Source organism: Lissotriton vulgaris, unplaced genomic scaffold (genome assembly GCF_964263255.1).
Source record: "Lissotriton vulgaris unplaced genomic scaffold, aLisVul1.2 SCAFFOLD_2664, whole genome shotgun sequence".
Taxonomy (NCBI): domain Eukaryota; kingdom Metazoa; phylum Chordata; class Amphibia; order Caudata; family Salamandridae; genus Lissotriton; species Lissotriton vulgaris.
The window spans coordinates 79,197-103,695 of NW_028241534.1; the positions used below are offsets into that span (position 1 = coordinate 79,197).

The 24,499-nt window shown below is 41.9% G+C and overlaps 1 protein-coding gene across 1 annotated transcript in view; it reads left to right on the forward strand.

The window, feature by feature from the left end:
• Positions 1-24,499, forward strand: part of LOC147671268 (sodium- and chloride-dependent GABA transporter 2-like) — a gene marked incomplete at its 5' end in the record, with an annotated part of 176,156 nt that overhangs the window by 78,950 nt on the left and 72,707 nt on the right. Inside the window, one exon of the mRNA XM_086948113.1 lies at positions 6,449-6,561. Within this exon, the coding sequence (XP_086804239.1) occupies positions 6,449-6,561 (113 nt within the window). The remainder of the gene's footprint in view (positions 1-6,448; positions 6,562-24,499) is intronic.

The window sequence follows — 24,499 nt, forward strand, 5'->3', positions numbered from 1 at the left end:
AGTATCTCTTCCTGAAACCTAGCTGCATGTAGGTCACGGGAAGACATGGCTTGGCAGTTCGGGCTGGACTATTCCCATGAGGCACAGGGTCAAGGCTGATTTGTATATAGCTGTGTCTGCACTGGGGTGGGGAAGTGAGCTAAAGAACAATGATTGATTCAAACCAGATCTGTGACTGGGGGTGAGTGTCTGCAAAGTGTCAGCACTCCGTCCATCATCTCCTTGTGTTTACTTTGTTTTCCCTAAGTTGGCAGGGTATGCGCAGACGTGGGTCCCTTGCTCACTTTGCCACTGTATTCAAGCTAGCCTGGCTGATGAGGGCAGCTAGCCAGAAACTGCCCCAGGGTGCTTGTTTCTGGTCTAGAGAAGACATGGCTTGGCATTTCGGGCTGGACTGTTCCCATGAGGCACAGGGTTAAGACTGAAATGCATATAGCTGTGTCTGAACTGGGGTACCGAAGCGAGCTAAAGAAAAATGATGGATTCAACCCAGATCTATGACAGGAGGTGAGGGTCTGAAAAGTTTCAGCGCTCCGTCCATCATCTCCTTGTGTTTGCTTTGTTTGCCGTAAGTTGGCAGGGTATGCCCAGACGGGGGTCCCTTGCTCACTTTGCCACTGGATTCAAGCTATCCTGGCTGATGAGGGCTGTTAGCCCAAAACGGGTCCCAGGATGCTTGTTTGCAGTCCAGGGAAGACATGGCTTAGCAGTTTGGGCTGGACTGTTCCAAAGAGGCACAGGGTCAAGACTGATTTGCATACAGCTGTCTCTGAACTGGGGTGGCGACGTGAACTAAAGAACGATGATGGATACAACCCAGATCTGTGACTGGAGGTGAGTGTCTGACAAGTTTCAGCACTCCGTCCATCATCTCCTTGTGTTTGCTTTGTTTATATGGTATGTCTTTTCCAATTGCGTTGTCCATACAAACCTTATATAACTTTTCTGTCTGATCGGATAGCTGTTGTGCCAAGATTTTCTCAAACTCGTCTTATAATCTGAAGTCAAAAATAGATGGTTAGGTTCACTTTCATATGATTAAACTACTTCTATGTAAATTATCTAGAAGTAGTGCAATTGTCTGAAGGTGACCTAAAACATCTTCTTTAACTGTAGATTATAATGTGAGTTTGAGAAAATAGCTACATATTCAATAAGAGATGTAGTCTGCCCTTTATCATATGTGTTCCTGGTGGCTGGTCACTAACCGTTCTCCCATTTATTAAAGAGATATTATTAGTTTTAGGGCTATGCCTATTATTTTGCCTATTTTATTCCTCTTTGAACACTAAATATTTGTCCTGGGCCACTTAGGCCGGCTTCCAAATTGGCATGGACTTTGTCTGGGGATTCTTTACGAAAGATTTTTGCATTAAAAACACTTAGGAGTAGAATGAATGACTACTGGAATTCGACTCCACTTTTATCAGGTAAAACAACCACATTTTTTAGTTAATGGTTTTGGTGATTATTAGGTGGTAGATATATATTAACCACAATTGGAAATTTAGGATTCTTTTTAACTGCGGTAACCTTTACTTTCAATCATCCCTGAGAATGCTACTATTAAAAAATCAACGTGTTACTTTAGGGTTGTCTCACTCCTGAGATTCAATTTTACTGATGCTAATAGAAGCAGTTTTACAGCATCTTGCTGTGAGAGCAAACTCTTCCTCTTATTGTTCCCCAAACTGTACTCAAACATATACAAAACACATTACTTACCTTTTCATTGAGAGGCACCCGAGAGTCTCTTGACATTTGCTATAGGAGTGCCTACTCAATAAAAAATCAAATGTCTACGCTGCAGAGTTGTGACCAGTGTTAGCCTGAGTTAGAACCACTCCCACCAAGGATGGATATTGTCAGAGCAACATATGTTGTTACCCCACTTACTACCCTATTGTTGTTATTATTAATGGATAATGTTGTAGGTTTAAGCATATGGCCCCTCTGCTCTCTGTGTTAATAATACTAGAATACTGGAATGTGTTGTCTAATAAGGAGAGAGCAATATCGTACCCCTCCCTCATGCTTCTAATACTTCATATTCTAGACTTACTCCCTAAAATAAAAGATCCACAGTTCAAAAACTGGTGGTCAGGCGACCCACCATGGCTGGGGTAGTTGTTGGCTAAGGAGGAAGCCCTAAGGAGCCAAACACTCATTGAAGAATTGATGAATGTGTTCTCAATCAATTGATGCATTTCTATGGTTAGAGAGCTGTTAAAGAAAGAGCTGGAAAAGATAAAACACCACTAAAGTCACTTTTTTCACAGGCCGGAATGGAAAAATGAATATCTGTTCTTTGCACACAGTTTAACCTTTTACAACACACTAAGAAACAGTTCCTATTTAACTTCCTAGGAGTACGGTTTTTAAGTAGAAATATTGGAATAAAAATGTACTATTACACAGACAAGATTGTTGACCTCATCAATATGTTCCCAACTTAAACTGATGCTTATAAAACCATCAGTTGGTGGTATTTCATCTGACAGGATAAGGTACGATGTTTGAAAGCTCGAGGATGTGTTGGGGTGGCTGTTGAGGAAGGGGCATACATATACATGCGATGGTAGTGCGATGGTAGTGCATTTAGAGTTACTGGAAAGAAGGATTGATAAGCGTAATCACATTTATTTATTTATTTATTTAATTTGTATAGCGCGTTATAACCACCGGGGTCTCTAAACATTGGTTTATTGTAATAGATGACTATGTACACTTTGACAATTGTTTGTATATTTAATCAATATGTGGTACACCACCTTTGTATCATATATGCTATGACAATTAAAAATGCATCCTTTGTACTCTAACACTTTCTTTAATGTTGTTAAAAATGCTGATATATCCAGTACACCTATTTCCTCTAAATGTAACTCCATGCACCTTTAACTATCTATGTTGCCCTTGTGATGCTAACAACACCAAAAAAAAGATCCATTTGTTATGTTTTTGTAATGCACAACAAGAACATTTTTAACTTCTTTTTGAGTTGTTCGCTTTTGTTTAACATTCTAAAATAAGGTCTCTTTACTTACTTTAGGAGGATCTGTACCTATTTGCAGGTTACCTCTCTAGAACTATTTGAATATATATTGCCTTAAGATTTAATTTTTGGACAGCTAAGGGTTCATTCTTTGTAGTCTTCTGAAATACCACTACAAAGCTTAAGGACTCGGACTAACCTCACAAAGAGATTGTATTCCGAAAGAACCATTTTTTCTTTTAAAATCAAGTAACAATATCAACCATCTTTGGAGTTTGTCTCCTCTAAGTGGAGAAAAACTGTGTTATCTTATTTGACTGAATAAACGATTTGCCTATACATCTTGGATAGGGTGACTATTGTGCATTATTCATGCTCACCTTAACCAAGAGAGAATTATCCAGAGGTACATCATCCAATAGGGCAGCAGGTGCAGTGTCACTGTGGTCAAGACGCTTGAGGCACCTATCTGTGTCCCTTGCATTATGGTTCATGGCACCAATGACAAATTGGGTTATGGGTTGACTGGGGTGAGAGCCCGGGTAAATCAACAGCCACAATCCCTGTGCTTAATCCTGGGTGGCTTGGAACCAAAATAAGTCAAGCTAACCTTAGAGGTAATGTGTAAAGTATTTAATCAGCACAGAAAACAATTAAAGTGAAAACACAACACAAGAAAAATCCCACACCATTTAGAACCGCAGACATCTTGAAATGAGACACTGGGTCAAAGTCTAAACATATGGCTGACCATGATGGAGAGGGGGGTCAGATACCAAAAGTGAATTGGGCTTGGCCAGTGCTTACCCTCAGACTTAGAAGAAATTTTGAGGGAAACGTTCTGAGAAGGTAAAGTTCAGAAGGATCAGCATGCAAGTGTGCCTGAGGAGGGAGCATCGATGCCGGGGAGCCTAGGGTCGAAGCTGTAGTGAAGATTTCTGTTTGGACTTAGCCGCTTTTATGGAAGTAGAAAATCTCCAGTGGGATGAGGCAGGAAGCTGCAGCCAAAGACAGTTCCAGGGGCTCAGATACCCCTTTGGCGAAGTACCACTGAACTGGATTTGCTGCTGCAGAGAAGAACATAGCAGTATCAGCTGCGAAGTCAGGTTTAACCGCGATGCACCTTGGGCAGATAGATGAGTAGGTTGGGCCCTGTCTCCTCCTTTATGTCAGAGCAGATTTAAAAGAACATTTTCTAAATCCTCATTTTGGATTTGACTATCTGGGCACTAATAGCACCACAATCATGGGTCCAGGAATGATGGGGCACCATTTGGGGGCTGAGGACTTGCTCAGGTTGGGTCCAAGTGCAGGTTGAAGATGGTGGGTGCCTTTTGTGTCCCTGTGGCTGATTAGCCCCTGGATTCACTCTGGTAGTCTTGGGAGCAGGTAAAGATGAATGACTCAAACAGCAGGTGTAGTACTAAAAAATTCTGGACCCGTGTTATAAACATCGTCGTATCATGACGATTTTGGTATCAGCAGACCGTTAATGATTGAGATATTATTCACAAGCATTTCCGTCATATTCGAGTGACGAAATCACCCTGAAATCAGAGTTCTCGTCCTGAACCCTCGGGTTCCATTTTGTGAACGGCAGCCATTATGTGATTGCCCTCACCTAGGCCAGATGACTAAAGCCGAAATCGAGTCAGAAGGACACGTATACCTTCGCTGACTCCTCTGTGACCTGGGCGAGCTGAGTCCACTGCCTGAAGCCAAACCTGTTCGGCCAGTTCCTTTCCCAGTGGCCGAATGAGATTAGCATCGAAGCACAACATGTCATAAACCTTTCATCGCACACAAACTATGTCTAATCTCACACACACCTGTCTCTGTTTCTTTCTTTATGACTTGCTTTACGAGGAGGAGGTGCCCGTTTTTATTAGGGGTCCGTCGATATCTGATGAAAAACTGGGCCTTGCCGGATAGTTGATTGTGGGCTTAACAAACTGAAATATGGGCTTGTCATCATGACTCTGCTTTTTCTTTGTAGTGAAAATATGTGAATGGTCAACTGTAAAATAAGGAATGCTTGCCTAAAGCATAATATTTTGTATAAAAAGAGAAGGCTGGCTTTGTAAGATTGAGCAGTCTCCTGAGAACATGCACCGTGTTGTACTTCTAGGATATCTGTTACTGGCTGCAGCCAATAAATACGATCTTTGACTTCACCTAGAAGACTCTGTGTTTCTGTAGTCTGAAACAGGAAGAACTCGAAGTCTTCGGGTGTGTACGCTGGCACCGCTGGGTTCTTAAAACCCAGTACTTCACAGGGATGGCCTCTGAGGTTTCAAGAAAGGCTCCAGGAAGCAAAGCAGTTCATTGAGGTACAGCAGAGCAGTCTTGTAGCATGCACAGCAGGTCACAGCAGCAGGAAGTCTACTGATGTCCCTCAAGCAGGCCCAGAATGTGAACTGAAGAGTATGTCTGAGGGCCCAATTTTTAAACACAATTCTACCTCAGAAGTTGGGGGAAGTTTCTAGATTTTTTACCTTTGCAGTGTATGGAATTCTTCACTCTCCTTCCCTGGATCCAAGCTTGCTGCAGTGACAATGTGAAGGTGATAAGCCATCTGTGTAAAGGCAGAGCATAGCCTATTCAGTTGCAAGTGGGCTGTACCCAACTTGCCTCTCCTCAGAAGGCCCATTCAGGCACACCTACACACATTATAATTTCATTGATACCAAACATTAGCAGGTCATCTACTCCCAATCAAACAATAGCACTTATTAAATGCAATAAGGCAACCTAATGTTACTCTATGAAACAGGTAGGCATCACAGTAGTGAAAAACAAATGTAGAGGTTTTTCATTACCAGGACATGTAAAACTTAAATTTACATGTTCAGCCTATGAATTACAATGCACCATGTCCTATTGGCTACCTAGGGCCTACCATAGGGTGACATATATGCAATAAAAGGGGAGTTTACTGCATGGCAATGGGGTTATATTCCGAAGTCAAATTGGCAGTGTAAAACTGCCTTCATGCTACAAAGGCAGGCCTCAGACATGTTTTAAGGTGCCATTTAGGTGGGTGCCACAACAAGTGCATCAGTCCAACTGGGTGCAAAAGGAACAATTGAAGGATGGAATGCCGAACAATGCATTGGGAGCATGTTATTTGCTGGCCCTGGTTATATGGTATACCACTATACAAGAGACATGTACGGAAATGATATATGCCAATCAGGTGTAAGCCAATCACATCATGGTTAAGGGAGTAAGCACATGCACTGTAGCATTGGTTAGCACTGGTAAAGTGCACAGAGTCCTAAGGCCAACGAAATGAATTTCAGCAACAGAAATATGGGTAAACTAAGTAACTGTTTGGGTGAGGACCACCCTAAGGGTGACAGGTCTAACAGCGCACTTGCTATGCCACTGAAATGATCATAGTCAGTCAATTTACAACAGTGATCTAATCGTTAATTTTGCTTTTTGTTGCAGGTCCTGGCCTGGCTTTCATTGCATATCCACAAGCCGTCTCTCTGATGCCTTGCGCACCACTTTGGGCCTGTCTCTTTTTTCTGATGATTATTCTCCTCGGATTGGATAGCGAGGTGAGGTATTTGCACCAATGAGAAGACAGCAGACTAATCTAGGTTTCACTTCCATGCCTCGAAGCACATAGATATCAACCAAAAAATATTCACACAATTTATCCTACGAGCTTTGGAGCTAAAACTTGGAATGATGGAGGTCCTGCAGCACCTCCAAGCAGCACGGTCATTGATTTTTTTTGCTGTATAAAATCATGCTTTTAGTACAGTCACTCTAAAAATGATTAAAGCACTGCTCCAGTCCACATACTGATGGAGTGTATCTGATGGAAAAAATCAATTTGCCCTCTTGTGTGATGGTAGTAAAAGATTATAATCTCTATTATCAATTGATGTTCTAATAGAGAATTATGTGTATGCTTTATGTTGTATACAAACAAAAATGCCTAAACACATTTCTGATGGAGGACTATCCACAATAAGATGGCTTTTAAAGCTGTGATGGGCAAAAAAAACTTTGCACTGTTTAGTGATGGTATTGTACAAAAGCATACACTTTATACGTCAGTGGGCCATCCAGCTGCAAATAGTAGTTGAAAAAGCACAACACCTACTAATTGTGTCAGTTAATCATTAATAAAAAATGTATTTAATATTTTGTAAATGGAATGAGTGTCTCAGACAGTCTAACAATACTTCTAAATGACTTATGTACAGTAGATATTGTTCAAGGAAGATTTGCTGAGACATTATCTCCCTCCTCCATAATATTGTTAATCCTTTCAAAAACTCTTTTTTTTTTCTTGGTCGTATGTATGCTCCTCCTAGACTTTAAACACCTCCACTCCTCAGTAACCAGTTGTCGATGCTTTGTTCTTTGACCTCACAGTATGGGAGAGTAGTTTTTTAAGTCTTCATCGGTACCAGTATTCTTAGGAGACATTTGCTCCTAGCATAAGAGAAAACACCAGTATATTAACTATACCAGTTAGAGCAGTCAGTAAAATTACCTTTTAAAAAATAAAAAGGGGACAGTAAAAGTGTGGGTACAACAGAGTCATTCTCAACATACCAAATTCAATAATATAAAAATAAATCAATTGATAAAGCTCAGTTTCTGTAACTGTTGTAAACACAGAATTAGTGTACAGTTGTGAAGAGAATTTATTAAAGTTCGAGCTGAGAGGCACAGAACGACCAGTTCCCAAATGTCCTCTACTCATGTTGCACAACAGCAACGCATTTATACATTCTTGATTCCATAGTTTATCAATTGAAAAACTGATTCACTTTAAAATTAGATATTAGGGCAAAAACTAGACATGCTGACTGCATTTTAAGAGGAGTGGGATGAGTGAAACTAACACCTGCATATTTGGTACATATGAGTCATTTCTTAAGAACTCTAGCAGAAAACAAACATTTCTTGGAAATCTATACCCTTCCCAAGCAGTTGCATTGTACAAAATTCAAGCATTTTTAAGCGTTGATATAAAATGGATGGCACAGTGATATAAAATGGAAGCCAAGTATGCTAAGAGAACTGAAGGTAAAAGTGTTCTTTCTCAATTCCCCCATTTTGAAATAATGTTCAACATTGGTTCAATTTGCTCTAGTGATCTCATTAACATCTGTATTATGTTATATCTCTATTTGCATCATCATCCGTTCCTCAAATGCAAATTCCCAACATTGTTCTCTCCAGCCATTTGGCGCTGATAGAGAAGTCATTATCCTTTCTCTGGGTAGCAAAGGAGTATACATGCTCGTAGCATATTGATGAGGAAAAAAAGTAAAAAAAAGGTTAGCATTAGTGAATAAATCATAACTATATCCTTAATGACCCATCCCGAGTTACCCCAATTAAAGCTCCAATACCATTTTACTAGGCCTTAAAGATTGTCTGTGATGGCAGCTATAGCTGCAGTTATGTTTCCCTCTATGTTCCTTATTCCTGCTATACAGGTATCCCCAATGATAGCTCGTTCTCCACCCTTCTGTGCCAAAATGAAGTCATTCATTCAAAATACTTTATTCGGAGATAAAACCATAAAAGTTTCACATCACAATACAATCATTTAGAAAGTACAGAGATTCCATTAAAAGGATAATAGAAAAGCCAGTTACAGTACAATAAAGTTAAAACATAGTCATCAATGCCATATTAAAAAAAGATACATGCTAAACAGACAATGTGCAATATACAGACTCATGAGGCAAGGATGATAAGAAAAAGGATGAATATCAGTGCTCCATACATAATCTAGATCGCAGGGCCGATTTTTAAAAACCTACTACAAAAGGGATACAGTCTGGTTTTAAAAATTGTAAATAGAAAAGAGCAGGACGAACCTGACTAAAATGTAATTTCTTTAATAATGAAGTTAAAAAATATCTACGGGGAACAGTGTACGGAACCGTTCCGTCATGACTCCGCCCGCGCAAGGCGGAGTCAGCATGGGCGGGGAATTCCCGCCGCACGCAAGGGGTTAATATAATCCACATCCTCCATTGTAATGAGATCAGGTTTTAAAAATAAATCAGGTCGCCCTAGCTCCTCAAAACAATTATTTATATATTTCAACCACAGGATTCGTAGCATGAAATCCAGACTCAAAATGTCCCTTAAAATCAGGTGGTTAAGGGCTAACTCATCATTCAGCCAACGGTTGAGCAACAAGGGATGCATAGCCAAATAATCACTGATATATGGCAGCCCGACCTCTTCATGAACCGCCAAATTGGAAGTATTCCTAGGCACTCCAAGGAGGCGTTTTAGAAAGTTATTCTCCAACACCTGTATGACATCAGTTGAGGTATAGCCCCATAGGCCACTTCCATAACTTGCAATTACCAAACTTTTCACCCGATATAACTTCAAAATTGCCGCCACGGGGCGCCTGCCCATTTTGGTGGCAAAGTTGAAGATTGCTGTGTTGGCCCGTATAACCTCCCCTTTAGTTCTCTGAATGCGCGGTCCCCAGTTAAGTTTATCATCCATCAACAAGCTCAAGCAAGAAAATGTCATTGTCAGGGACACCCTGTCAATGCCTACTTTAAAAGAATACACTTTCTTAGTGGGGACCCGACCAACATAATGTATGATTTTGAGTTATTGATTAAAAGATCACGATTCTCCATAAAACTCCGAAATGAATCAAGCAAGATCTGCAAACCCTTTGCAGTTCTACAATAAGGACCACGTCGTCCGCATAAAGCAGGACGCGCAGACTCCGGCTACCTACATATGGGAAATCGGCCCATGTTGTTACCAACATCTTTTATAGGTCGTTAATCTGAAGGTTGAATACAAATGGGGCCAAAATGCAGCCCTGCCAGACACCCCACTCTAAATTAAAATCCCTAGATACCCGGAGGTCGTTGGCGTATCTAACATTGGCTCAAGTATCACTATGCATGTCCTCAAGAAAATCAACCAGGTTATCCTCTACCCCCATTGCCCTCATGGATTGCCACAATTTCCCCCAGTTGACGCAGTCAAAAGTGGAGGAAAAATCCATGAAGGCCATGTAAAGGGTGCCCTGGCGGGCAATTGTGTATTTACCCTGGATCAGGTATAAATTAAGACATTGGGAATGTCCTGAGCGGAAACCATACTGAATATCTGAGATTATCGTGTTTTGCTCCACCCATGAGGCTAATCTTCTCAGTAGTACCCCACCAACAACCTTGACCATGGAATCAAGAAGAGAGATTGGTCTATAGCACAAAGTGCTATTTCGATCCCCCTTCTTGAAAACCGGCACAATCGTGGACATACCCCAGGACTCTGGGCACCATACCATGGCCGCAGCGTTAATCACGCCCGCCAGTACCAGGGCCCAAAACTGGGGGTTGGACTTAAAGAGGTCCGATAGTATACCATCCAGTCCTGGCGCTTTATTGCTAGATAGCCCTCCTTCAACTCAATTGATATTGGGGCAAATCAAATTCCCCTTTCCCTAGGTCTGTCAGGATCCCACCCACCCTTAAAAATAGACGTAAAATGAAACACCCAATCACTCTCGGTTATGTTAGTACCCATTGCGCCCTCATGTAGCTTCTCAAAAAGTGGGAGATTAACAAGTCTCCAAAATCTGGAACTGCTAGCTAGATTACTGGGCATTAGTAATTCACGCCAGGTTTTCTCCTTCAATTCTCTCTTTCTCTAATCCAGAGCCTGCTTATATAAGCGGTGTCGGGCACTAATCAAAGGTTGGTCTCTCGGTGTGTGATCTTTAAGGCTTCTTTGAGCAGTCTAGCAGCCTTAGAGCAAGAAGCATCAAACCATTGAGGTTTGGAGGGCAGGGATTTACATTGAGGAGCACTTGACAGGGTCCCTACTTTGGGAGTAATATCATCAAAAGCCCTAAGAACACCCCCGGGATGGGTATCGGGGGATATGCAGGAGGCAATCTCAGTAGCACAAAAAGTTTTCACCTCACTATAAAATAGGTCAGGGTCAATCTGTGTCCACTGTATTCTACGTCTACCATCGGTAGGTCTCATTCTACCCACTACCTGAATCCTATTTTGGCTCAACAACCACCCCCCTCCCAGGAATGCACAAACTGGATTATGATCACTTAAAACACTTTCAATAGCTGCAAACCTTAATAAATGGCTATATAAGCCACCGGAGGTCAATATGTGGTCAATGAAAGAGCCCTTGTGCCTGCTTATAAACGAAGGTACACACTGTTTACTTTGTGGGTGAGAAACTGTCATTGCTGGGATCAAGTCAAACTGCTCAGGGCATTTCCCTGTGCTGTGTGCTCGAAATGAAAACCCTGGGAGTTGGGCACCCCAACTCCCCCATACAGACAACTGCTGGGTCACCACAGGGGTGGATATTAAAGTCTCCCATTACCATCAGATTATTAGCGACAGAGCCACGCATCTTACGGAGGAGGATTCGTAGCTCAGCAATTTTACACCCCCCCCCATCTTGAGCCACGGAGTTATGAAAATTAATAATTCCCAAGCCATTCTTTCCCCTTTTTAAAATGATTGCTTGAACATTTTTGTTGGTATAGGGGGCTATCTGTATCTTACAAGGCACTGCCAATGCTATAAATATAACTAAGCCACCGCTGGCTCTGCCATGTATTGATGGTGTTGCTGGGACATAAAAGGCTTTATAACCCTCCAGGGATAGACTACAATCAACCAGCCAGGTCTCCTGTAAACAAATCACGGAGAACTGCCTGACCAACTGCACACAGGTCGGGTCCCCGACTTTCCCACCCAAACCTGCGATATTCCAAGAAACAACATTGTAAAGGTCCTGAGAGAATTGAGTTCCCTGGATTCCTACCAATACAAGGTCCTTGCTTCGGGTGGTGACCCTCTCTGGCCCTTCCTCGCCCCTTACCACAATTTCTGGTGCTGTGTTTCATGGTTCCTCGAGCCTTTGTATTGGAGCACCTATTGATGGGGACCTTGGCAATAGTCAATCACACTCTTCCAGCCTAGAAAGGGCTGAAAACCTGTTAGAGAGTTCCATCCGGGGGACCGACTGTTGCTCATCTTGGCGCCCTGAAACCCCAATTTGGAATAAAGATTCCATCCCCGGTACCCTGGTCGAACTTGAGGCCCTTCCGTCAAGAGGCAGAATTGAATTCATCCGGTTTCTAGGAACAACCTTGTAGAAGGAGCCTAATGGGAGGGCTTTTATACAAAAGACACTATTAAAAGAGTCGAGAGAGACCTCCCAAAGGATTCTATCCACGATGTGGCTACAATTAAAATTTATAATAATACAGTCGCCATCTACATTTTTCCATGAACTCCCTATCCACCCAACTCGGTGCACCATTAAAATGATATGTTCCACCATGGGTCCTAATAATGTATTAAAAGATAACCAATTGGTCACCTTATTTTTAAGTTGGCGAAACATTTTCCTGAGATTCATAGTGGAGTGGCGGGACATTTGTCAAAATCACTACCAGGGGTGTAGATTGTGGTGGGAGACCAACCACTGCTGGATTATGGGTTCCCGATGTGGGGGCAAAAGTCCGGGATCCCTGATAATCGCCTAATATTCTATCTGTTCCCTGTGTGGCCTTGCCCTGCCCGATGTTAGATTGGGCCCTGATACTATTAGGTCCCTTGCTCACACCATCATCTCTACCTAGATCTATTACAGCCACATTTGCACTATGAGCCTGGGTACTGGGTGGAGGTTGAAGGGCTGCTACTACTGCAGGTGGGGGGATAAGACATGACGTCATGGTGCTTGTATTTGAAATCCTAGGTACGGGATTAGAATTAGGTGTGGGTGTAATCAATGAAGACTTATTTAAATCTATCAGGGTTTTCTCAAAAAGGTCCAGTTTCCCCATGATGGAACTCAGCCTTTCATCCATCATGCTACTCATGATGGATTTCCATGATTCGAACATGTCCTTGTTAGTTATAATATCCAGTTGTCCTGCATCCACTTTAATTTTGGTTGCAGATTTAAGGGGTATGTTTGGCTTCATTTTTTAACCTGCCTAGCTAATGTTTTTGACTTCCTTTTAGTCTCCCACTTGGTCTAGGGACCTCGTTGATGTTTCCTACTGGGCCCTTATTACAAGTGCTATCCGGCACACATGGTCCCCATTACCATCAGGTACCACCGATTCTGACTGCGGATCTAAACCCCCGTTCACCTTATTCGCTATAATTACAGTTGGGGAAAGTACGAGGGGAACCCTGCAGGAGAGATACATCACCATTGGACTGGGAATTATCACCCAGTCCGGAAGATGATAGGGAACACAGTGGATCGATAACAGTTTCCCGAGGCACTACATTGGACCCACCCATCTGCAATAATGCACCTCTTACGGGGGATCTGGACAGATGCCTATTGACCAGTTCAATTTCCCTATCAATCACAGAGGCTTCTCTTAACAAAAAATCATCCATAGTTGTCACATTGGCCCTGGTAGCAACCTGCGTCCCCTCCTGACAGGCGTGAACGTTCCTTCTCCCAATGATGGGTACTCAGGTTTTACACACTACACCCACTAAGAACACCCCGACACTCGTATAATACCTGCCCCCCCTAGGATGTAGCATAGACAGCACTAAATAAACAAATAGCCCACAATACAGATCAGCAAACAACCCTCATAATGGATTGGCTACACAATAGTCTAGTCAAAGTTTGTCTCACGAAGGTGGGTCCGGCCCGGCCTTATCCGGTCTTTGACAGGCCCGGATGGGCCCGCCCTTGGCCCGAGCTTCGCCCGGGCACGCCCTCTCCTTCGGGAGGCTGGAGTCGGATTTAAGCGCCTTCTGGCGCTACAAAGTGACGCAGGTGCCGTACGCCACAAAAGGCTGCCGGTAGTTGTGGTCCCTCTGCCGCCCACGCCCATGGCAACAGGGCTAGTGGAACAGCCGTCCGGTCGAGGTGAAGCATGCGGGAATAAAAGACCCAGATGCCAGGTGAGTCCGGAACAGATATATAGCAGAATGGCCAGCAAGAAGTTGAATTCATCCCGCGCTGCGGGAGGTTGGAGTCGGATTTAAGCGCCTCCTGGGGCTACAAAGTGAAGCAGGTGATGCACGCCACTGAAGGCTGCCGGTAGTTGTGGTCCCTCGGCTGCCCATGCCCCTGGCAACAGGGCTAGTGGAACGGCCGTCCGGTCAAGGTGAAGCAGGCAGCAATAGAAGACCCAGATGCCAGGTGAGTCCAGAACAGATATATAGCAGAATGGCCAGCAAGAGGTTGAACTCGTCCCACGCTGCAGGAGGCTGGAGTCAGATTTAAGCGCCTCCTGGCGCTATAAAGTGACGCATGTGATGCGCGCCACTGAAGGATGCCGGTAGTTGTGGTCCCTCGGCCGCCCAAGCCCGTGGCAATAGGGCTAGTGGAATGGACATTTGGTCGAGGTGAGGCAGGCGGCAATAAAAGACCCAGATGACAGGTGAGTCCAGTACAGATATATAGCAGAATGGGCAGCAAGAAGTTGAACTCCTCCCGCGCTGCGGGAGGCTGGAGTCGGATTTAAGCGCATCCTGGCGCTTCAAAGTGACAAAGGTGACGCGCGCCACTGAAGGCTGCTGGGAGTTGTGGTCCCCCGGCCGCCCCCACGCCGGTGGCAACAGGGCTAGTGGAACGGCCGTCCGGTCGAGGTGAAGCATGCGGCAATAAAAGACCCGGATGCCAGGTGAGTCCAGAACAGATATATAGCAGAATGGCCAGCAAGAAGTTTAACTCATCCTGTACTGCGGGAGGCTGGAGTCGGATTTAAGCACCTCATGGCGCTACAAAGTGACGCAGGTGACGTGCGTCACTGAAGGCTGCTGGTAGTTGTGGTCCCAGGCCGCCCACGCCTGTGGCAACAGGGCTAGTGGAAAGGCTGTCCGGTCGAGGTGAAGCAGGCGGCAACAAAAGACCCAGATGCCAGGTGAGTCCAGAACAGATATATAGCAGAATGGCCACCAAGGAGTTCAACTCGTCCCGCACTGCAGGAGGCTGGAGTCGGATTAAAGCACCTCCTGTTGCTACAAAGTGACGCAGGTGACGCGCACCACTGAAGGCTGCCGGTAGTTATGGTCCCTCTGCCGCCCACGCCCGTGGCAACAGGGCTAGTGGAACCGCCATCCGGTCGATGTGAAGCAGGCGGCAATAAAACACCCAGATGCCAGGTGAGTCCAGAACAGATATATAGCACAATGACCAGTAAGAATTTGAACTCGTCCCGTGCTGCGGGAGGCTGGAGTCAGATTTAAGTGCCTCCGGGCGCTACAAAGTGATGCAGGTGACGCGCGCCACTGAAGTCTGCCGGTAGTTGTGGTCCCTCGGCCGCCAACGCCCCTGGCAACAGGGCTAGTAGAACGGCCGTCCGGTCGAGGTGAAGCAGGCGGCAATAAAAGACCCAGATGCCAGGTGAGTCCAGAACAGATATATAGCAGAATGGCCAGCAAGAAGTTGAACTCGATTGCATATCAGTTCTGTTCTCTGAGAACACCACATCATTTCTAGTTCTAAAGTTATGTCCTGTAGGACCCTTACTGTTTCATTTGATAATATTTCTAGCTTGCATTCAAAATATTCTCTAGATTTTTCCTTTGGGGTGGCTCCTATCCTTCGGACTGTAATTATGAGTGGCAATATGTAGCCAAAGGTACGTCAGTTTGGGTCATTATTTCTAGATCAGAAATCCTATCACATAATTAATCCGATCATGTTCTTATCCAACGGGTCCCAGGACATGTATGTGTGCAATGGTAGTACTATACCCAGGCCAACCTCATCAGTCCTATTATAAAATTTGGAATATGTTCCATTTAGCAAAAAAAAGGTCCCTGCGTGATCATAAAATGGTCCTTCGTATACCACAGCGCAATACCCTGTGGTTTAGCAATGCTGTCTACTACCTTAGATATCCCTGAACAGCTTAGGTAATACACTGTGTTGTATGTTTGAGATATGTCACAACAAGTGGAGTAGAACCACATCATTTTAGTTACCACTACTTGTTTGTGTGAAAATTCTGTCAAGTTAACATTAATCAAAATATATGTTATCACAGAATAAATTTTGCTTAAACCCTGGGTAACCTTGACCCATATTAATCAGTTTATAGTGGCGGTGGCAGATTCCCTCATAGGCCATGGCAAATCGATTTGGTATGCGGTTCAAGCAGTCCATAAGGAGTCTTTTGGGTAAGCGGGGTAGCAGGCGACATGTTTACCAATTAATTTTTCATGAGTCTCATATTTCCTTGAGCCGCAGATAGCAGAACAGTCAACAGGATGTAGCAGATCATGTTCAGTGTCAGTATGACCGCAGAGGACATCAGTACTTCTGGGGCTCCAAACCCAGTACTTTAGTACCATTGGATGGATTTAGAAGGCACTCTTGGTTGCAAATTATATCTGAGCTTATCTGCTTGCTCACTAGGCTGTTTTTAACTAGTTGCTGGAGGAGCCTTTTTCACATGCGAGTCATGAATCCAGTACTTGTAAACAGCCCAATTCACTTCTGTGTTGGTGGCCAACAGGACTTGGACGAAGTCCTTCCACCTGGGTTCTAAGCAGTAGTTTCAGTGACAGCTCTTTACCATCTCCCACTCAACTGGGCAATTTTGAGACAGGCTTCCGTCAGAGGTGTGGGTAACATGAGCTTCACCTCTTGGTGCAAAGTTTGCACAGTTTTAGGATGCTCTATGAAATAGTCTTTCATTAGGTCATTAGATAAATGCAGTGTGGCAGAGTATTGTGGCGCCCCCAAAACTGGCATTAATTATCCAGTAACAATTTTATAAGGATTCAGTAAATGAAAGGAGTTCAGGTTGCTGCTCATACTCGTGAGTGCAAGGGGCAGAGCATCCACCAAAGTCAGTGTACGTTTAGTGCATATCTTTGCCATTTTGGGTTTCAGAATGCCAATTCTTTTCTCCACTCTCCCTGACACCTTTGGGTTGTAGACAAAATGAAATGTGCATTTTATGGCAACTGCTGTTGTCACAAGTTCCATCACATTATTACGGAAGTGTGACCAATTGTCTGAAGAAAGCAAAAAGGGCAGCCAAAACATTTTGATACATTAGACGTATCACTCTTTTTTAGTCACATAAGATTCTATCAAGAGAACTTGCAGGCTACTACCAGCACATACGATTTTTACTTGATGGAGGCAGTTTGATGAAATCCATACACAAAAGTTCAAAGGGTGCAGCCAGGATGAAAGGTCCAGGGATTCCAGGTCGATATCTATTCTTCCTAAAGGATTCAGTCAAGGGAGGAACTCTGCTCAAAGCTCTGGACCATAAAAGCTTCAAAGGAGGGGTTTGAGGTTTAAGTGTGAGCATATATTCCTGGTTTCTTTAATATAATTAGGGTAAATCCTTTTTTATCTCTTGTATTTTTATAACAAGTTACATTTTTCCATATTTCATTCATTTGACTTTTTAAAGAATCCATTCTCATTGTAGATTTTCTTAACTGTATTGCACAAAGAGTATAAGAACAGCCAACACGTGTTTCACCCTGTGTGGCGAATAACGCCAGGGCTTATTCAAGCCTTCAACATAAACCTAATACATTTGTAAGGAAGTATGAACATTGTAGCAGTGGACCCAAAAGAGTGTGAGGTGAAAGAATTCTTTTATTTTTTTATATATATATATATATTGTTTTTGTAAAAGAATCTTTGGAATAGTTAGTTCCAAAGGATTCAGTTTAAAATTTCTGAAGAGAATAAATAGTTTTTCAGGTAATATATAACTACAAGGCTCAGTACTCAACCTCGTTACTCTAAAAAGTGAAAATAAGTGATAGCAGTGACAGTGTAAAAGATACCACTTCCCATGATGTTCATTGATAGAAAAGTGAATAATGTTCCCATCTCAAATGCTTCTATACAAACCAGCTCATTAAAGCTTATCATTTTTGTCTAATCAGCCTCTTAAATGAGGAGGAGACCTTTAATACGAGCAGCAAAGGAAAGGTAAGGATGAGATCTAAGGAAATGAAAGAGTATCCAAGAAAGAGGGGTAGTCAATACCTAAACTATTATGTCACGTCATTTTCAGAATATTCCAACATTCAAAATCACAATGTAGACAATATACATATAAGTCTGTAAAGAAAATGAATGGTTACAGTCAATGTTAGGCAATACATCACTGCATCAAATTAATTCTTAACTTTTCTTGCAGAGCATCTTTTATGCAAACACTAGCCATTGCTGTTTTTAAGTGATCACGATGGGGGAGTCGAGGTCAATTGGAGATGTTTAAACCAGTAACTTTATGTTAATGAGGTTAATTATTTCCTCTAGCATCAATGCGCATCGTCTTTGATGTATTTATTCTGTTTCTAGATTAGAGCTATCTAAGCGGCATGTCCCTTACCCGATCTGTTTCCAATTAAAAAGTAATAACATATATACAGCTTTTGTTCTAAAGTCATGCATTTTAGGTTTAAATGTTTACGTTATTGCAGTATAGTTTAAGGTTTCAAACCAACACGTTTTTAAGTGGCACGTCTTGCCGAAGGGGAAATGTATATCCTGGAGCTTACAACCCGGGAGCGCGCTTCATATTTATTCCTCGTTATTTTGAAAAAGGAAGTCGCGGCAAAAGGAGGGATGGCCAATGCTAATTCTTGATATTCAAGGCCTTGCTCAGCGTTAAGACTGATAATTCTTAACCAACATGGTTTAAGCCGTACAATAAAAAAATATCTACAACAGAGCTTACAGCCTGATTGCGTGCTTTGTATTTGTACCTCATTATTTGAGAGAGGCAAGTCATGGCAAGAGAGGATGGCTAATGCTAAGTGTAAATATTCTGGCCCATGCCACGTGTTATGGTTCAGGTAGTGCGAGCTGGACTTACTATTTTAGAGTCGAAGCTCTCTTAATGCCAAGGTCGTCCAGATAATCGGTGTTTGGCGGTGGTCCCGTATTACGAATCCGGACCGCCGCCATGTTTAAATTGTCTTACTCTATGATGTAACCCGGAAGTGAACACCAATTACTTCTGTGGGATCGTACATTATGTCTCAGAGCTTTCCTTTTAATTCATACATAATTAAGTGTGAAACATGAATAGATTAAGCAAAGTTATTTTGAGTGAGGATAGAACATCCCCCAAAAAGTATTTTTATCCAATTTGGTTTACAAAGAAAACCAGACCTGAAACCTAGGTTATAGATATCAAAGAGGGACTAATACGGAGGCCAGGAAAGCATGGCGGCCATATTAGAGTGGCAATTTTTACAACAGGGAGTGTTGCTTTACTCACAGGGCATGCTACACGGTTTTATTATTTATGAATTTTAGAGAGTGAAAACATCTTACTATTTACTAATAACTTTTTGATAGTGGTTAGGTACACTAGTAAGAACTATGTTCACGGTGTCTCAAAATCAAAAGCTCACTAGTCTCTTGGTGGTTAATATTTTAGTTAGTATGTGTGCAAGGAACCATTAAACTATGGTATACCAAATTGTATAGATTAATTTAGTAGTCAAACCATGTGCCCAGCTCTCATGATCTCAGTAATAGCACAGATGATTTTAACCATTACAGAGGTAGAAAAGTTGATTTTAACCATTTACGGTGCTTATTCTACATCCCAATTGATTACTTTTGTTATTGCATGGCAATCCATAATTTTATACATTGGAGGTTGTATCATACAGTATTGTCACTTCTAAGATCTAAAAAGCTTAGAGCCAATGATGCCACTCATGTTTCTTGTTGAGGCCCTTGTCTACAGTCTCCATGCCCATAATCAAGGCACTCTCCTCTTTTCGTAGACATAACTCCAAGTTCCCACCTCGTTTGTGCCGCTTAAGTTTTTTTAGACCAACAAAGGAAAACAGCAATTGATGACAGTGATTTTAGAGAAAATGTTCTACCAAGGGTTGTCTTGTGTGGGTCTTGTGTATATTCCGGTAGTGTTCTTGGATGCGAGTTTTTAGAGGCCGAATCGTACTCCCAATATAGTTTTGTCCACATAGACAGGTGATCAGGTAGATCACGTTGGTACTTTCGCAGTTGATGAAATCATTAATTTTGAAACTGTGGCCATTAACTGCAACTTCTTTCGTTTTTGATTTGCCCAGTTTGCAGATCGAGCAATTCGAGCAAGTATAGAAACCACTTGGTTGTTGCAAAAAGGTTTTTGGTTTTTGGGTAAAGTCCAGGAAGGACGGGCACAAGATATCTCGCAAATTTTTGCTTCTAACGAAGCTGTGTTGTAAGTTGCCTTTTACAACGTTGGATATGGTGGGATTGTCCTTCAAGAAATGCCAATGTTTGTTCAAAACTTTACGGATATAGTGATGTCCGGTATTATACTGAGTATTAAAGCGAATCACTGCTTGATGTTCTCTAACTTGATTGTTATGCAGTAGTGATTGTCTCTCAGTATCAGCAACATGTTTTTGGGCTTTATTCAGGGCATGTTCTTTGTAACCCCGTTGCCTAAGTCTTTGAGTGATGAGATCACAGTTGGTTTGGAACTCCTCACTTGAGCTGCAGTTCACTCTAGCGCGTCCATATTCACGAGTTGGAATATTGGTTATAGTATGGCGAGAATGGCTGCTGGTAGCATGGAAAATGGAATTGGCAGATGTGGGCTTTCTATGTATTTTTGTATGAAGTTGATTGTTCTCAATATAGATAGACAGATCCAGGTATTCAATTTCTGTTTTTGAGGTGATGTATTTAATGTCAATTCCCCATTGGTTCGGTGTCAGAGACTTGATAAAGGATTTGAGATGTTTTTCCGATCCCTGCCATACTAACAGAATATCATCAATGTACCTGCCCCACATAATTATTTTGCTTGTAACACCCTCGGATCTGACTCCCCATAGCCATTCTCATTCCACCTCTCCCATCAGGAAGCATTCATAAGGGGGCGCAAATTTTGCCCCCATTGCAGTGTCTTTACGTTGCAGATAGTAGTTTCCCTTGAAAGGAAAGTATTTGTTAAGAAGGCAGAACTCGAGCATGTCTAGGATTATTCTGTTGCGTGCTGTCAAGTGGACCGATCTGGTCTGTAAAGATTTCCTTGTGGCTGATATACCATCTGAGTGTTTAATCAAGGTGTACAGGCTAGTAATGTCAATTGCAGTGAGAATATAGTCATCATGCCAGATTATGTTTTCCACTTTTTGTAATACGTCCTTAGTATCCCGTATGAACGATGGAAGGTCCTTCATTAGTGGTTGTAATTCTGCATCAATGAAGACCCCTACATTGGAGCAGATTTAATCTATGCCTGCAATGATTGGTCTTCCTTTTGGTATCCTTCCTGATTTGTACACCTTTGGTAGGAGGTATAGAGTTGGAATGATTGGATTATCGATATATAGAAGTTGCTTCTCTTCCACGGTAAGACACCATGAACATAGTTCTTACTAGTGTATGTAACCACTATCTAAAAGTTATTAGCAAATAGTCAGATGTTTTCACTCTCTAAAATTCTGAATAATAAAACCGTGTAGCATGCACTGTGAGTTTAGCAACACTCCCTGTTGTAAAAATTGCCCCTCTAATATGGCCACCACACTTTCCTGGCCTCCATATTAGTCCCACTTTGATATTTATAACCTATGTTTCAGGTCTGGTTTTCATTGTAAACCAAATTGGATAAAAATACTTTTTGAAAAATGTTCTATCCTCAATCAAAATAACTTTGCTTAATCTAGTCATGTTTCACACGTAATTATATATGAATTAAAATGAAAGCTCTGAGACATAATGTACGATCCTGCAGAAGTAATTGGTGTTCACTTCCGGGTTACATCATAGAGCAAGACCATTTAAACATGGCGGCGGTCCAGAGTGGTAATACGGGACCACCGCCAAATACCGTGTTATCTAGACGACCTCGGCGTTAAGAGACCGTCGACTCTAAAATAGTAAGTCCAGTGCACACTACCTTAACCATACCCTATAGCATGGTCCAGAATATTTTGACTTAGCATTAGTCACCCTCTCTTACCATGACTCGCCTCTCTCAAATAATGAGGTACAAATCCGAAGGGCACAATCGGGCTGTAAGCTCTATTGTAGATATTTCCACTTAGCAAGATGTACAGCTTAAACCATGTTGGTTAAGAATTCTCAGTCATAACGCAGAGCATGGCTTTGAATATCAGGAATTAGCATTGGCCAGCCCTCCTTTTGCCGCAACTTCCTTTTTCAAAATAAGAAGGAATAAATGTGAAGCGCGCTACCAGTTTGTAAGCTCCAGGATAGACATTTCCCCTTCGGCAAGACATGCCACTTAAAAACGTGTTGGTTTGAAACCTTAAACCGTACTGCAATAACGTAAATATTTAAACCTGAAATGCATGACTTTAGAACAAAAGCTGTATATATGTTATTACTTTTTAATTGGAAACAGATTGGGTAAGGCACATGCCGCTTAGATAGCTCTAATGTAGAAACAGATTCAATACTTCATAGACGATGCGCATTGATGCTAGAGGAAATACTTAACCTCATTAACATAAAGTAACTGGTTTAAACATTTCCATTTGATCTCGACTTCCCCATTGTGATCACTTAAAAACAGCAATGGCTAGTGTTTGCATAAAAGATGCTCTTCAAGAAACGTTAAGAATTCAATTGATACAGTGCTGTCTTGCCTGACATTGACTGTAACCATTAATTTCCTTTACAGACTTATATGTATATTGTCTACATTGTGATTTTGAATGTTGCAATAATCTGAAAATGACGTGACATAATAGTTTAGGAATTTACTACCCCTCTTCCTTGGATACTCTTTCATTTCCTTAGATCTCATCCCTATCTTTCCTTTGCTGCTTGTATTAAAGCTCTCCTTCTCATTTAAGAGGATTATTAGACAAAAATGATAAGATTTAATGAGTCTGCTTGTATAGAAGCGTTTGAGATGGGAACATTATTCACTGTTCTATCAATGAACAACATGGGAAATGTTATCTTTTACACTGACACTGCTATCACTTATTTTTACTTTTTAGAGTAATTAGGTTGAGTACTGGGCCTCGTAGTTATATATTTCCTGTGAAACTATTTATTCTCTTCAGAAATTTTAAACTGAATCCTTTGGAACTATTCCAAAGATTCTTTTACAAAAACAAAATATATATAAAAAAAATAAAAGAATTCTTTTACCTCACACTCTTGAGCACCCTTCTCTTCACTCTTTGGGGTCCACTGCTACAATGTTCATACTTCCTTACAAATGTATTATGTTTATGTTATAGCCTTGAAAAAACCCTGGTGTTATTCGCCACACAGGGTGAAACATGTGTTGGCTGTTTTCTTTCCCTTGTGCAATAAAGTTAAGAAAATCTACAATGAGAATGGATTCTTTAAAAAGTCGAATGAATGAAATATGGAAAATTGAACTTGTTATAAAAATACAAGAGATAAAAAAGGATTTACCCGCATTATATTAAAGAAACCAGGAACATATGCTCACACTTAAACCCCAAAAGTTCAAAGGATGCCTCTGTTAGTGCAAAATGGCCTGAAGGAGACATTATTCCCTTTTCCACATTATGTTTGGCACAAGTCATACATGTTTTTCAAACCCTTTCAGCTGCCTACCTAAATTCACCATTAATCCACCATGTAGAAAACAATGAGCACATGGCGTCACTTCTTAAATGTCTGGTTACATGTATGGTGTATACCATGGGCCCATGGCGTCCCTTCCAAAATGTGTGCATCGATGTATAGTGTAAGCCACGGGCTGAACCACAGACTCAGTTAACTTTGTCCTTTCACCTGGGTCCTTTGAAAACCCATTTATCAACTCCCAAGTCTTATCCCACTTCCCCTTCTCTGCCAAAAAGGCTCCACTCTGCTATCTTTTTATGTTATTGTATCTACTGTTTTCTATGATTTGTTTCGAAAATATGAAACCTGCATCAATGAGGTGGTTGTGGAGCAGCATTTTTAGCATTGGCATCAGCAAACACATTTGCTTCTCCGCACCATCTACAATTTTCCTGTGTGCACTAGATTATATTATTGACACTTTCTTTGGCAAGGATAAATCTTTTAGAAGTTTAACAATCAAGGTGGTCCCTGTTACATGAGGAAACTTCTTTCCTAGCATAAGTGATGAAAATACACTCCTAAAGCGTACTTGCTGTCAGTATAGATATTTACTGTTAGCCCAACACTTAAATCACATACTCTGGCTAAGTGCAATTATTTCTGCCCCTTCTGCAGACAATTCCTTTATCTTACATGTCTCAACAATGGTTATCAGTGTGGCGATGGCATATGTGGCTGTTTTTTTCCATCTGGAAACTTAAAACATGATCTATCCACCCATAGGTCTCCATCTCTATCAGTCTATTCTGACTTTTATGGCTTCCTCAGTAACTAGTATACTAATATGGGGTACCCATATATACTGAAATGGGGTGGGAAGTAATGTTGCTGAAGTCAATACATTACAGCGATGTAAAACAATATAAGGTACTAACAGTCTTAGTTCATAATGTGCGAGTCTATGTTATGTCATGC